Genomic DNA, 16,068 nt, shown 5'->3' with positions numbered 1-16,068 from the left:
TCAACAGTATCTGAGAAAGCCAGTTGCATGGTTTCTATCATAGGTGACCTTGTTTTCAGAAGAGGTGTGGGGAAGAGGTGGCTCTCTCTCCTTCCTCTGCGCTTTATCCCATCTGGCTGAGGATCCTGGGACTCTGCAGCCATCTCCAGGCCCTGGGGAGAGCTGAACTGAGCGAGGTAGTCCCCCAGAGTGTGGAGAAGGATGGGATGAACACAGGCTGTGTATGGCGTGGATGCCGGCCCCTTAACCAGCAGCCTTGAGTGGAACAATGTATTATGGGACATAACGGATTTCCTTACGGTATATGCCAGTTCGAGTAAGGTTTTCTGGCCTGGCCATGTCAAGGTGGCCTAATGGGTAAAGCTCGCCTCAGGGAATAGTACCCACTGGGTGACTGGTCTGCTTGTCTGTAGCTTTGAAGTGAGAGTTTACTCCTTACAAATAACAAACCCGTTGCTGCATGGTGGGAGCCTGGCAGGTTAACAAGTACCTGAGTCATTTATCATTATTGTGTTACACAGAGTTTCTGTGGCGTAACACTGTATTGTGAATATGGTGTTTGTTCCCTTCATCCATGACAGCATCTCCTCAAGACATACATTAGGTATGCAGAGTGGTGGCCTTGGGAGGGTAAGTAACAACACTGGATCTGCAGTGTAGACTGGCCCAGGTGCCCAGTCAGGATTTCCAGGCCTTGTTGGGACAGCATCTAGTAAGTCAGAACTAAAAGGGATGGTCTGCAGGGCTCATCAGACCAAGAGACTGGACAGCTTCCAGGTTGACTAAATGTTGGAGACAGAGGCAAAGAGAACCAAGGGGGCTTATTGAACGTGAAGAGGGAGGAGCTCACGCGTGCAGGTGTCCCCTCAGCGAGACCGCCTTCCCTCTTGACCGGGTCTGAATGGGTGGTCCTCGGCTGGGGAGGATTTGCCCGCCAGGGGGCGTGTGACAGCGTCTGGAGGGGGTGTGATGGCCACACCTGGGAGCCGGCTGCTGGTGCCTCGAGGGTGGAGGCCAGAGATGTAGCTGACCATCCCGTAGTGCTCAGGACGGCGCCCCCAGCAAAGCATTATTGGGCCCCCAAATGCCAACAGTGCCAAGGTGGAGAAGCCTTAGTCCAGAGAAAGACCCCTTCCTCCCTCGGAAACAGGTGGACCGGTAGCAGTGGACGACAGCCAGGATGTGAGGAGGGCGCTGGAGACTTTTAACCGTTATTAGGTCCATGCCAGGCTGCCTGGCAGTTGACACTTAAAACTGTGGGATCCTCCCCCCGTGTCAGAACACTGTTCAGAGGCGCGTATGCTCTCTGGGCTACAGTCCCTTCTGCCCGTGTCTGGAAAGGCTGGAGCACAAAATCAGCCTGCTTTGTGGAAGAGTTGTGCTCATTACCCGCTCTTCTTTCTGTCTCTGAAGGATGGTGTCCACCCCAGTGGGGACCGTTCAGGGCCATGGTCATAATTTGCAAGACAGCTGTTGGGTTGCATTTGGGGCTGTCTGCAAAAGGGGCACCCAACAGTATGTCAGCCGCGTTCCATCACTGGACTGTGAAGCTTGGGCTCCCCGTCCCCCCAGAGCGGCCACCATGCTCTTCCTCAGCCCAGGGCGCTTAGACTCCCTCCAACCCCCCCTCTGCCCCCGCCCCCACCCCGAGCGTTGCTGTGGAAACGGGAAGAGATGCCCTGGTTTTATCAGAGGGAGAGGATGAAATAAGTGGGAATGTAATCACACCAACTCAGCCGTGGTTTTTCCCCTAGTGCTGCTGTAAGTAAGGTTGAATTTCTTGCCACTTACAAATGCTTTTATGGTGCTAAATGTTAATAATGAAAGGCATTCTCGGTGCTCTGCTTTTTTTTTTTTCCTTCTTTTTTTTAAACCTAGTGTACCAGTTTTTGGACTTACTGTGAAATAGGTCTACTCTAGTTAACTGTTATAAATCTTGTGGTTCAGGTTGAAGTATGTAGTACTACATTTTCTCCTTACTATTTTTTAACTTGATTTACTGCATGACTAGTAGATAAAACTACTATTTACAGCTGTAAGTAAAGAATGGAAATGCTGATTAGTGTTCAGCATACAGATTTTTTATTACATTTTCGTTATAAATATTTCATTGGATAAATTTAATTCAGTGCGGTGGAATTAAAATGTAATAATGCTATTGATTTAATAAATGCTGGCATCCTAATGTCCATTTTTAGATGAAACTAAGGTAATGAGAGTAATTTTCTAGTGAACATATGAGCACTAGATCTCTGGTAAAACAAAAAGAGGAACAATATGATAAATTGCACTGGATCTTTTTTTTTTTTTTGCATGACATATCATGCTGATATGAGTAAAAGCATTAAAGCGTAGTTCATTATATATCAATTTGAATGTAATGCTAATTAAAACCTTCCTTTGACTTCACTGAAGCCTATTTTTAGAAATTATATAAATTAATTGGGGCCTTTGAAAAGATGCATGTGCAACATCTGAGTACCCTGTGGACCAAAAAATTGCCATTTTGGAACTGAATAAAATTACACTGTGCAATATTTTTGTTGATACACTAAGAGATTTGGGTGCTTGGGGAGCCTGGGTAGCTCAGTCAGTTAAGTGTCCGACTCTTGATCGCAGCTCAGGTCTCGATCTCAGGGTGGTGAGTTCGAGCTCAGCATGGAGCCTTCTTAAAAAAAAAAAAGAGAGATTTTGGTGCTTAAAAAAAATGTGTGCGTGGGGGGGGCAAATTGCATATCTATTTTTTGCCCATTTTATTTCATATCAACATAAGCAAAAAGGAGAAACCAAAGAATTAAAGACCGAGGCTCATATTGCCCCCTCTGGAAAATCTCCTGTAGCATTTGATTGTGGAGCTTGGGTTAGGAGTCGGGTTTCCACGCAAGGAGGGACGCAACTGCTTTTCTTACATTGAAATCCTCACCAAGTGCATTTTAATTGTATTGTGTTAATTAGTTTGAACTCATTCTCTCAGGGGCCCCATTCTTCATATTGTTCTATCACGTGAGGTGTATTTCTCTAGGGAAGCAGGGGTAGCAAGAAGCATCAGCTATTTTAGGAGTCTGTGATAGCCACATAGCAAATTTTGAGGGCATAACCTGCAGCTCTTCAAGCCCCTAAAATAAATGCAGAGAGATGAGTCGTGTTCAAGGAGGAATGTGGCTGATGAGGGGCACCGAAAACGATGGAACGTTCCATCTTTCTTGTCTCTTCTTTCTCCTGTGTCCTGCTGGGCACATGCTTCATTTCCTCTTGTGGATTAATACTCACAGTCATTTGTCTGTTTGATAAAGAACTCCGCTGCTCACCCTGAAGCTTTATCAAGTCTGCCAGAGAAGTATGGGGTGGTGCTTACTCACGACTAATATGAAGACTGCTCTCTGCAGTGGTGTTTCTTCAGTAGCTGTGTTTGATTCTTCCAGAAGGAGCCATCACCTTTTCCAGGCATGACAGTCCCTTCCAAAGCAGGGACCGCAGCAGAGGCTGATGTTGGGAGCTGTGGGGGACCAGCATGGACCCCTGCACCAGGGGGGAATGCCCTGAGGTGGTCCGATCTCCTTGACTTCTGCATCCTGGGTGAAATAAAATAACACCTCGGCCAGAGCTGAAAAGCCAAACAGCTGAAGACACTGTGGTTTGTCCGCTCTTCTTTTTCCAGCATGACATTTCGTATTTATCCCTCCTTCGTCATTTTCTAACTAAATTTCCAGCTTCTCAGTGTTAGGAGCTGCATCATCCGCTTGCTCTTCATTCCGTGTAGATTAATGCTTAACACGTATTTAAAATACTACTGACGGGTTGAGATTCGTATGCACTTTGCAGCCGGGAACATTGACTAGATTAACCACGTTTATCAGATTAACCTGTCTAGGTTAACATTGATAATGTGAGAAGATGGGTATCGACGAAGGATAGCTTGCTTAAAAGGCACCATAGGCATTTTGCTGCAAACAGTTCTTAAATTTTCATTGCTTAAAGAATACACGAGAGCAGTTAGTAAAAATCGCTTGTTAATTTTTGATGAAGACTGATTGTATATGAACATCTTGGGGCTAATTTTTAGTGTCACAATTCTCTGACACACTGTTTTTCATAAGCCACTGAAAAAGTATTATGAATTAACAGCAAAAATTGGAGGTCAAGTAAATGATCAGTATCAGTAGCTGTTACTTTTTAACCTGGCAATATCTGTCTTTGAAATAAAATTTTAGGAGCCCATAGGCTACAAAAGGTTTGTTTATTTGTTTACTAATTAGCAATAATAAATAAAAGATCCCTTTTTTGGCCTTTACCTGCCAGTCCGGTCTATAACCTGAAGCTAATCATGGACATAGGCAGACCACTTGGATTTGAATCTGGCTTCTCTGGTGAGCTCTGTGTCCTTGCTTAGATAACTTAACCTCTCTGTGTCTTAATTTCCTTACTGTAGGATGGATGCTCCCCCATAGTCTGTTGTCAGGGGAAAACGGTAATACAAGAAAGAGCTCACAGGTGTTTATTTACAATATGCTGTGTTGTTACTGTTTCTCTGCTTGATATCATGTGCTAAACCAGGTTATTCTCAGTGCAGAGTGCCTGAATGGTAGTGGGGGAGGGCAGGAGCTCCTCCTGGGTTCTGGAGAGAATAAAGTTGATGGAGAACAGAAGTTGATGTATACATAATCTCTTTTACATTGTCATTCCGCTGAAAATAAGGTTCCCAGAAGAGCGATTGTTAAGGTAGGCTGGTAAGACAGTCCTCCAATAAAATGAATGGCATTTTACTTCTGATCAATATAAAACTACTTTAGGTCAAGAATAAAATGTGTAGCGATGAGTGTAGATGGGAATGACATTGCCCGCGTTTCTTAAACGAAAGTTTTTCTGTAAGCAATTTAACTGGACCTCAGTACATTTAAATAAACAGTATTTCTTGAATGTGACAGGCATATTTGTGAATGTACTGAGGATTTAGTAATCCCTCCTGATTTCAGGAATAACATCGTTCTTGATCCAATAATTGTGAGGTGTGAATGATTCTCTAGAGCTTTGCAAAGGCCAGAATGCATCTTTCAGACCACAGTGAATTTTCTATTATCTCTCAGTAGATAATCAGTTTTGTAAATCGTCTTCAGGGGCCAGGAACTCTCTTTTTTAACATCGAGAATGATTAGCTGGTGTTTGCGTAAATGAATGCATGTACTCTCACTGCATTAACAGCCCAAAGCAAATGGTCTGGGGGCGATTAAATTTGTTTTTCAATGAGAGTATCTGTACCTTTTCTTGTACATGAATATGGATGTACTTATATATACACACACACAGAGCTCAGAAGGTCTGTGAATTGTCTTATTTGGAAATTTACTGGCATTGAATTCTTTAATCATCATAAAAACTCTATCTTTTAGGCGTGTCAATGACTCCCTTTGCCTTTTTGGTTGTGACTTAGATGCCTAAATCCAGTATTTTAAGGCTAAATTTACCAAGCCACTTTCCCATAATATTTTCTTCACCCTTCCAAGTCATGTGCTTTCCTGTTCCAAATTATGATTCATTCCTGTAAGTCCTCAGGTCGCCGTCATCATGGTAGTAATGATTTTTATATGTTGCAGTAAAAATCTTCCTTCTGGAATTTCTTCTAAGGCTGGATCTTTAATAGCTGTTCTTTGTCTTTTTCCTTCCCCCTCTGATAATGTCATTTGTGTGTGTTGTGTGTTATGTTGTGTGTTATGTGTGTGTTGTGTGTATGTGTGTTGTGTGTGTGTTTGTATGTGTGTGTATGTATGTGTTGTATGTGTGTGTTTGTGTGTTGTGTGTGTGTCCTCTGCATCATGTAGTACTCTGTGTATGTGTGTGTGTTGTGTGTATGTGTGTGTTGTGTGTATGTGTGTGTGTTGTGTGTGTGTCCTCTGCATCATGTAGTACTCTGTGTGTGTGTGGTACCTTGGTGGTATTTAACATGCTTATTGAGTGAACCATAGACTATGGAATTGGAATGAATATCAAGAAATGGTCTAGTTTTGGACATTTCTTCAGCTTACTTCAGTAAATACATGTTGGGGTCTTAATAGGATGAGCGGGGAACACACACGAGAGAGTTTGGGCCTGGCTGGGAAATACGGCACCAAACATGCGACTCCCTGTCCTGTTTGTTTCAGGGTCTTCAGGGGCCGCCTGGAGGTTTCAGGGGCCAGCCCCCTGAGCAGATACTGTTCTGCCTCTTGTAGTACAAAGTTTCTGACCTCATCACTCATGAAGGACAGAAGCTTTAGAGCGGTAGATGCACAGTCATAATCAAACTCATGATCATCATATGTCTTTGCTCCTAGATTTTAGAAGTTTTCATTGTGTTGACTTGCCTTTGACGCGGGTAGTCATTGAAGGATCGTTCTTTTTTCTTTTTTCTTTTTTTTTTTAAATTTACTTATTAAACAGTGACTTTGAGAACATGGAAGGTGGGGCTGGGGATGCAGGAACGCGTTGCATAGTTGCTGGGCTTGTCTCTGAAATGGAGAGTTCGCGTTTAAGAGGCTCTTCTGCATGGATGTGGATTATTTGAGACCAGAATATAAACGCCTATGTTTAGATGCAGCTACCTCTCATAATGTCTGGCTTCCTTTTTCCATATATTAAACGATAGGGTTGAAGAATTTTCACATAGTTTGGAACAAAAACAGATGCATTTCTGCAAGTCAGAGGTCTGTGTGCTTGCAAGTAATTGAAAGCTAGTAGAAGTAGTTTAAGATGTAGGAAATCCGAGCCATGATTGACAACGAGAAGACTCGTTTGTAAACCTTTGGTCACTGACCATTAGTCTTAAATTGCTTAAAAATATTTTTTTTTTAAAGAATTTATTTATTTGAGAGAGAGAGAAAGAGTGTGTGGAAGCAGGGGGGAGGGGCAGAGGCAGAGGGAGAAGCAGGCTCCCCAATGAGCAGGGAGCCCGACACGGGGCTCAGTCCCAGGACCCTGGGATCATGAGTTGAGCTGAAGGCAGATGCTTCACCAACTGAGCCACCCAGGCACCCCTCACTTGCTTAAAATATTTTAATGTCATTGAGATAAAATACTGTTAACACCATTTTAATTTTTTAAAAATATTGATGTCATTAATATTTTATTTTCATCTCACGTATGGCCTTGTATGATTTTGATGTGAATGGAATCTTTTATGGATGAGCAGAGAGAGAGAGAGATACTCGGTAGTTGACAGACAAGCACATGACCGCTCCAGGAAAGAGGGAAGAAAATATGATTTCTGCATGAAATGATCCCCTCTTTACCTAGAGATAGAGTTTGATGCAGAATACACTGAAATCGTTAATGATAAACACAACACTAGCTGCAGCTCTGGAAGGAGGTTATCTGAGGAGCAAATTGTTGCCCCTAAGCCTTGATGCTTTATTTCTAAGGAAAACAGCCAGTGCCTGGCCCCACCCGACAACTGTGAATAAAATAAGGCAGCTGTTAGGGGACATCGAGTAGGGTAGGGTTCCTGGTGCCGTAGAGTTTTCAACACAACACTGGAATCAGTGATGGAGAAATCTGGTTAGGGCTTGGAGCATATATCCAGGAGGGGTGTAAAGATGGCTAAGGACTTCAGGTCAGTGGTCAAGGTCAAACTGAGATCCTGGGATGTAGAGAGGGTCCAGCAGCCCTGTGTCAGCCCTACTTGGAAGGCTGGCTCTGCTCAGTGCAAGTATCTGGGGCAAAGAGTGGGCACAGAGCTGAAATCAAGAGGGGCTGAAGACCAGTGGGTAGACCAGAAGCCCAGAGTGTGGTCAGGAATGGCAGACGGCAGAAATAGAAAGGAGAAACAAAGCCAGGTGATGGATCGAACTGCAAGGAGAGTGCCAGGGGCCGAGGCAGCCAGAAGTTACACGGTTCCTATTATTGGTGAGCCACATCTCGAGAATGTTTAGCCTTGTCGCTGTGAGTAATGAGAGGGAACACGGCAGCAAGGAGGGACATCTGATAGCAGAGAGAAGCAGAACTTTTGTGAAAACCTTCCCTTCGTCTGGGCCATTTATTATACAGTTGACCCTTCAACCGTGTGGATTTGAACTCCACTTAAACGCAGATTTTTTTGATAGATACAGTCGAGTGCTAGAAATGGGTTCTCTCCATGATTTTCTTACTAACATTTTCTCTAGCGTACTTTATTTGAAGAATACGGTATGTCATACAGACAACATACAAAATATGTGTTAATCGACTGTTTATGGGGTCGGTAAGGCTTTTCTGGTCAGAAGTAGGCTCATAACTTTGGGGAGTCGAAAGTTATGTGCAGATTCTCGACTGTGCGGGAGGTTGGCGCCCCTAACTGCCACGTTGTTCAAGGCTTGGCTGGAGTTACACGTGCGTCCTTTGTACCTGAGGACATTTCTGTCTTGTCAAGCAGGAGAATGATGACTGCTTCACCCTGTTAAGTATATTCAGGCAAAGTTTATGTTATATTACGATTTGGGGGTAATTCCTTCTTTCAGAAGGGGAAAGGGTTCTTGTACTTTATTTTATTTATTTTTTTATTTTTTTAAAGATTTTATTTATTTATTTGACAGAGAGAGACACAGCGAGAGAGGGAACACAAGTAGGGGGAGTGGGAGAGGGAGAAGCAGGCTTCCCACGGAGCAGGGAGCCCGATGCGGGGCTCGATCCCAGGACCCTGGGATCATGACCTGAGCCGAAGGCAGACGCTTAACCGACTGAGCCACCCAGGCGCCCCGGGTTCTTGTACTTTAAAGGGGAAAAGTATTTGCACAACCCACTAATGTGCCTCAGTTCCCACAGATGGTGAGATACGGGGGGTGTTGATGTCTGACAGGAACTGTGACGTTTAATCTTTTCATTCAGGTATCAGCTTGTGCTTTTCGGTTCAAGTTTACCGCTTTTGTCTCATCCCCCGGTGGTTTCTGGTCCTGCCTTGGCACTGTGGTTGATGTGTGTTAATATGCATTAACTCTCTGTACTGTTTCTTTGATTTTTTTTTTTCTGAGCCAGCTTCCCAGCCACTGTTAAAAATAAATGCTATAGGGGCGCCTGGGTGGCTCAGCCGGTGAAGCGTCTGCCTTCGGCTCGGGTCATGATCTGACCCGACGCCAGACGCCTGTTAAACTGGGGGTGTTGCTCATCTTTATTGAGCAGGAGTCGGGTTCTGATCGGGGTCCTGGGATCAAGCCCAGCGTCAGGCTCCCTGCTCAGTGGCAAGTGTGCCTCTCCCTCTGCCCCCCTACCCCGCTCCTGCTCACTAGCTCTTTTTCAAATAAATAAATAAAATCTTTAAAAAAAACCCTGCTGTATTACCAGTATGAAACAATAAAATCGTCTCCTGCACTTAAGAATATTTCCTTGTGTTTTGCCTCATATGCATATGATTTTTGTCAAGTGCCGGTTGTTAAGTTCTTAAGGAATGTGTAAAGGTCGAGAACGGGCTAGGTCTGTCCATGAGTTTTTGTCATATGTCGCACACTGAACACATCCCTTCTCGTCGGTCACCCCCTTACCCCGCCCCCGGATGCGGCGCCGTTGGCTTTGGCCAGACCCAGCATTTATTGCGAGTCTGCACCTTCTTTGGTGACACAGTGGAGTGATGGGGAGTGTTGTAAGCAGGTCTTCTGTGGTCTCCTGTGCTCCACCAACTGCACCAACCAGCTTTTGCGAGGGGAGTAGTCCCAGCCCCACGGGACTCCACACGACGATCCTGAGTCGCATGTGGAATGACATCCCTGAATTAATTAAACATCCACTTTAGATTTGCAGATAAAGTAACAGGTCCCTCGGTATTTGTGTACTTTCCGGCCAATTGATGTATTTAGAAATTGCAGGATATATTTGCAGCTGTTAGGCCCTCAGGGACGGGCTGCAAATACATTTATTTATCCACTAGCTTTTATCCAGGCGGTGAGTTATGAGATGACCTCCATCTCAGCAAAATAAATCCTGGTATCCAGAGTCCAGCCAGCCGCATCTATTGCTGGATAGGGAAAGTGGATATTGAAATTTGTTTTCTTGGGAAGGCAGGAAGGCTCTATCTTGCACACATAAGGTTCCTGTGAGTGGGTTATAAAACTGCCAGATGCCTATTAAACTGGGGGTGTTGCTCATCTTTATTGAGCAGGAGTCGGGTTGTGATCGTGTGCAGGGCTGTGTTGGACCTTTATATGCACGCATTCCCAGGATCTGCGGCTTACCACCAGTACCTGATAAGCTGAATGCTCTTGGGCGAGGAGACAGGGACGAGTGGTGTCAGCCACAGGGTCTCCCCGAAGCCCTGCGAAGTAGCTCCAGGAGCAAGAAGCCACGTTTCCTGAAGATGCACCTGCTGTGTGTTGCAGATGACTGATTGCCTCCATTATTCTGCTGTGCTTCTGTTAGAGCACCTAGGAAGATCAAAGCAGGGCAACGTGAATTTTTTTGCTTAGTGTAAATTTAAGCGTGGGCCACAAAGCCTTGTGTCCTTCCCTCGGAAAAGCAGTTTAGCTCGCAGAAAATAATTAAATCCACAGTATCTTGCAATAATGAGAAATTTGAAACGGCGAGGGTTAATTATTTCAGTCCGACTTTAGTTACCCAATAAAATATTTAAGGAGAGCGTCCAGACAGTGCCCGAGTTAATTTACAATACCATCAGCTTTCAGCGTCTCTGTCCTTTTCCCCCCGCAGGATCATGCAGATCTGCGAAGCCATTTCTTCACAGTTGGGATGAAGCTAGAAACAGTGAATTTGAGCGAGCCGTTTCATATCTGTCCTGCATCAGTGACCAAGGTGAGCTTTCCTCCCTTGCTCTCCGCCTCCCGCCGATCTGCTCACAGTGGGCCAGATGAAAAGTGCTGGTGCAGGGGCGGGCCACAGTGCAGTGAACAGGACAGCACACCAGCCGGGGAGCACCTTCTCCCCTGGCCACGCTGTCCTAAGCGCCCCTTTTGTCACTGGTCACACAGAGCCAGGCCGGTCACATGCCTCCTGTTGCAGCAGAGATTGGAGTTAATACAACACAGACAGGACTGTCGATGAGGGTGTCCCTGAGTGACCTGGAAGGAGGTGCAGGTGCGCAGCTGAGTTTATAGCAGTGAACTCGGCCACGAATATGTGCCACCTTCTGTGGTTGGCCAGGGTCATATCCACGCGTCTATTTGTTCCCATTCTCGTAGCACGAACGGCTCGGCAGTTGCACACGGTAATCATTGCAGTAGTAACTTGGTTCTCGTCCGCTGACAGTCCTTGGTGTGATCAACTTGCATTCGGGAAATGCCGGCCAGGGACCCATCTCCAGTGTCTGTCCCCACGTCCGCTTCCTTTTTGCCACCGACTTTTCCTTCACTAAAGGAAGAGCCTGCCTCTATGTTTCGCAGATTTGAAATGAAATTACCTTTGAACGTGAAGTTATTTTTACGACGGGCTGATGGTCTTTCAGATTGTAATTTCCCTTGGCCGTGCAGATAATCTCACGGAAGTCACCTGTGGAAGTCACCCCTACAGTACGCGTTTCCACCTTAAGTGTCCTCTAACAGGTGGCGGGGGAAAGCGAGAAACCCAGCATTCTTACCCAGTGTGTGTTTTAGTTAATGGCCTTTTGTGAGGGAACTTAATTAACGGTCCAGAAGTCCAATTCCATTTTAATTTCTTTTACCAAGGAAGACTGGATTTGTTAATACAGTGATAAGTGTCTTAGAGTCATTTTGTATGCTCTTTTTTAAATTCATGATTTGGTAAAATTGAGAAATACAGTGGTGATAATGTATTTCAGAGTATGGAAAATGGTTATAATCATGGAATGCCTTTTTCTTTCTTTTCCAAATATTTTTTCTTTAGAACATATAAATTACTTCTATGTAACGCTTACAGTAATTTATGTAAAGAATAACTGCCCGCCCGAGAAAAATACTGACTTAGGCTTTGCAGTGTGGTTTTTGGGGTTGCAATTTATGCCCTCACAGTCATACACCGTGCATTAAAGCCTTTTTATTTAAATTGACCTTTGGGGTTCTTGAATGTGTATTCTGGTAGGTGCACATTTTCCCAGAACTGATGAGTGGTATCTTGCGGAATCCTGGCCAGGATTTCCCTTTGTTCCAGCAGCAGCCGATACGGTGAAGTCAGCTGCCGGTTTACCTGGATGCATTTTACCCTGTCCTCTTTCTAAGAGGCTAAGTGTCAGCTTCGCCTGGTGTTTTTATAGTAAAGGAAACAGGTGCAGACGTGCTGAGTCCTGTCAGTAGTGAACTCACACTTCCATGCCTGTAAATAATTGTAATCGATCATGTTAGCATGTGGCATGCTACTTATGGTTAGGTTCAGCCCAAATATCCTCGTCTTGTTGGATAGATTTCCAGTAACAGTAGTTTGGTTTCCTGATAAATAATTTTATCTCTAAATAAATCTTCTTGGGGTTGGGGCCAGGGAGGATATTTTCTCTGATTTTTTTTTTAAGGTACACTTTTTCTTTTTCATTTTAGTTTTTCTTACCCTTTTTACCAAAGATAACACACTCAGTCTTTCAGTTCTGCATGCATCCCTTTTTCTTCTCCTATTGGCCTTCTGTTGTAGAACACATGGATTGAAATGTGGGCTTTGGCCTCTTAGCACGTAGATGGGCATGTCCCCAGGTTCAAGACTCCCTATGTAGAGTGAAATATCAGGATATTCCTAATGTAGTCGGTATTTATAATTAAACACATTCCTCCTAACATTGGAAAACGTTTTAGAATATTATGTTTGAGAATATAACGTTGCACTGTTACTACTCATCATGATGAAATTTTCATTTTCATTTTCCTCGAGGCTTTTCTTCATGGCACACCTGTTGAAGGAATAAATATATAACATTAAAGCCAATAGACAGGAAAGCAGTTAACTGTGTCACAGATCCTGGAGGAAATGCCCAGCCTTTAGCCATACAATGAGATTATAGATTATGTTTTTGGTGGTCCAGAACAGTATGATACTGACAGATGATGATGATGATGACCTATCTGTGTATGTGAAATCTATTGTATTGTTTAGATAAACAGTCTTGGTTCTGTTTCTTTTATGGCTAGCTCTGAGCCACATAGTCTTGGGCCGGTTGCTTACCTGCTCTAGGTTTTACTTCTGAGACCTGCAGGTTTTAGACCCGATCAGTGTTTCTGGACATGTGAATCATAACTCTGATGGATTTGAAGAAACTGATTTACCTATTTTCTGAAGTACGTACACACGAATGTGCATTTTAATAGGTTTTAGAGATTCCTTAGTGCACATCCTTACAGGGTCCAGTGGTGCTAAGAGATTCAGCCACCAGAATACCGCACTTTTTTTTTTTTTTTTTTTTTTAAATTTTTTTTTTTTTTTTATTTGAGACAGAGAGAATGAGAGACAGAGAGCATGAGAGGGAGGAGGGTCAGAGGGAGAAGCAGACTCCCTGCCGAGCAGGGAGCCCGATGTGGGACTCGATCCCTGGACTCCAGGATCATGACCTGAGCCGAAGGCAGTCGCTTAACCAACTGAGCCACCCAGGCGCCCAATACCGCACTTTTAATATACATTTCTGTGTGTGTGTGTGTGTGTGTGTGTGTCCGTGCACGCGCATATGAGACTCCATCCCATCCCATTGGCATTTTTAAGCACTATTCTGGACACTGGGAATGTAGACAAAAGCCCCTGCTTTTACAAAGCTTATATTTTAATGGGGGGGGGGCGGAGACAAACAAAGTCAGTAAATCCATATAGAATGTTACGTGTTCAACGCTAAGGAGAAAGACACAGCAGGGAAGGGACGAGCGGAGGGTGGAAGGCCAGAGTGCGGGATGTGGTTTTAAATCAGGCTGCAGGGAAGATCTCTGTGGGAAGGTGAGGTTTGGTCCTTTGCTCTGTAAAGTCTACTTTCAAAGGCAGACCTCAGGCAGCACAACAATAGCCGTTTACCGGAATTAGCATGGAGAAGAACAAAAGTGAGTGCACTCTGCTGCTTTGCTTTTAATTAGGCTGCTTCCAGAAGATACTTCGGAAATGAAGCAGCCAGGAATCAGAGCTTTAGTAAGTGTTAGGGTTTCCTACGCAAGACTGGTTTATGTCTGTCGAGCTCGTAAAGTGATGCCTTTCTCCGTGGCCTGTTTCACATACTAGGTTCTTTAACACCATCATGCTTTAAAGTGCTGGGTCCATCTCAGTTTTGCTTTCTGCTCTTCCTTGTTCCTAGTTCTTCACTGATGTTTTCTTTTTCCCTACATGCAGTGGCTGTGTGTGCAGTTCCTGTGTACAAAGCATTTTCTGTGCATTGTGGGAACACCCTGATGAGTAACAAAGAGGAGACTGCCCTCAGAGGATCTGTTGGGGGAGACCGATTTGGGATCAGCCCCCAGGAAGGAATGAGGACTTTCAGGACAGAGGTGCAGGGGTGAAGCTTTGGGGGCACAGAGCAGGGACCCTACACTCGAACCGGAGTGGTCAGGGAAATGTTCCAGCAGCATTGACTTTCAGGACGCACCTTGAAAAATGCACTGTGTTCTGAAAGAGCTTCAGCACAGTGGGTGTTGAGGCTGGGAGGATGCAGGGATGTGCCTGGGGGTGATTCTTCTTGGGCTGGAGCCTGGGGTCGTTGCAGGGCGGGGAGGCCGGATGAAGCCAGAAGTCCCCAAGCCAGCTGGTGGAGCTTCTTGAGTGATCTGGTGTGAGCTTATGGGTCCCTGCCGTGGACAAGGAGAAACCGCTGACGTTCCAGGGCCCATCTTGGCGTTGCTGTAGGCCTGGCTTTGTCTTCCTGCATTAAGTCTGGTTTTCTTCCAGCCCTGACTGTCGGTTGACTTCTCTAAAGTCACCCATGTTGTTTCCTTCTCTGTTTTGTATGTGTCCTACTCATTCACTTCTCTTTCCATTAAAATGATCGGAGTGATCAACTCTTAACTGATTAGCAACTGGATCAATTTAGTAATACACATCGAGGTGCTGGTTTGTGCTGAAATTGTTTTGATGGAATGTATTTATTGCCTTTGGAAGCTTGCTAGCATTTCGTACTAGCTTCACATGAAAATCCCACGGAATTAACCCTCGGCTCTGTGGTTTGTTCTTTCTTTCAGGTTTTTAACAATCATTTTTTTCAAGTGACTATTGACGACCTAAGACCAGAACCTAGTAGACTCTCAATGCTGTGCCATGCAGATTCTTTGGGGATTTTACCAGTGCAGTGGTGCCTTAAAAACGGAGTCAATCTCACCCCTCCCAAAGGTTCGTATTCTGCGAAAACGTGCAGGGTTTGGGTGGTTCAGGAGGGCATCCTACTGTCACTGAAGTGTGCCTTTGTTAATCTCGAGAAGTTCAGGTTGTAAATGACTTCAGCATTGTGGGAGAGGTGTATCTGGCAGGTGGCTTGACACAGGAGTCTATCCCAGCTCCCTCCCCTGGTGAGGTGCGTGACTTTGGGCTTCTCCAGACGTCCACTTCTGTCCACCCCAGTTCCCTGTTGGTCATCGTGTGTGCTGACAGAGGGCACAACATTGCTAGGTGATCAGCACTCAACACTTAAACGTGTGTGAGAAGTGGTTTTAAAAATGCAACAAGGGGCGCCTGGGTGGCTCAGTTGTTTAAACATCCGACTCCATCTCAGCTCAGGTCTTGATCTCAGGGTTGTGAGTTTGAGCCCCGCGTTGGGCTCCACGGAAGAAGCATTTCTTTCCATTTTTATTTCCAATAATTTAGATTTTCCCCAGAGCTCGGTCACGCTCTGATAGCCAACAGTTTGATGCACTAACACATTAAAATAATTCAGTCTGGAGCCGGGTTGCACATAATTTCAAATTGGGACCATGTACCGCATTCTTGTTGGTAAGAACCGCGCTTGTGGTTCTGTAATGTGGTTTGCTGTCCCTGACAGTTGTGATGTTCATGCAGGGAAGAGAGCAGCCAGATGGAAGGAGAGGGGGTGGGAAGGAAAACAGAGGGCATGATAGAATAATAGAAGATGAAATGGGAAGAGATGACCTAGAAGAATAAACCTTACAGCAGGATTTTAACAGCGACCCACAAATAATACAGGGGTTCTGTGCTGACCTTTCCAGCTCACCAGGGACTGGATCATGGGTAGTGTTCACCGTGCTGGGAGGTTAATGCCCTCAC

The 16,068-nt window shown here is 44.9% G+C and overlaps 1 protein-coding gene across 7 annotated transcripts in view; it reads left to right on the top strand.

The window, feature by feature from the left end:
- Window positions 1–16,068, top strand: part of SFMBT2 (Scm like with four mbt domains 2) — a 229,429-nt gene that overhangs the window by 129,475 nt on the left and 83,886 nt on the right. For all 7 annotated transcript variants that reach the window (XR_014145456.1, XM_081820544.1, XM_081820545.1 and 4 more), the window contains 2 exons: window positions 10,642–10,743; window positions 15,033–15,180. Coding sequence is in view for 6 of the 7 variants with exons in the window: in XM_081820544.1 (XP_081676670.1) it covers window positions 10,642–10,743; window positions 15,033–15,180 (250 nt within the window). In the remaining variant the exon portion in view is untranslated. The remainder of the gene's footprint in view (window positions 1–10,641; window positions 10,744–15,032; window positions 15,181–16,068) is intronic.

The sequence above is a fragment of the Leptonychotes weddellii genome, chromosome 5 (assembly GCF_054177405.1).
Source record: "Leptonychotes weddellii isolate Sample4059 chromosome 5, ASM5417740v2, whole genome shotgun sequence".
NCBI classification, from domain to species: domain Eukaryota; kingdom Metazoa; phylum Chordata; class Mammalia; order Carnivora; family Phocidae; genus Leptonychotes; species Leptonychotes weddellii.
The sequence above is the reverse complement of the archived record's forward strand: the minus strand, read 5'-3'. Positions and strand labels throughout refer to the sequence as shown.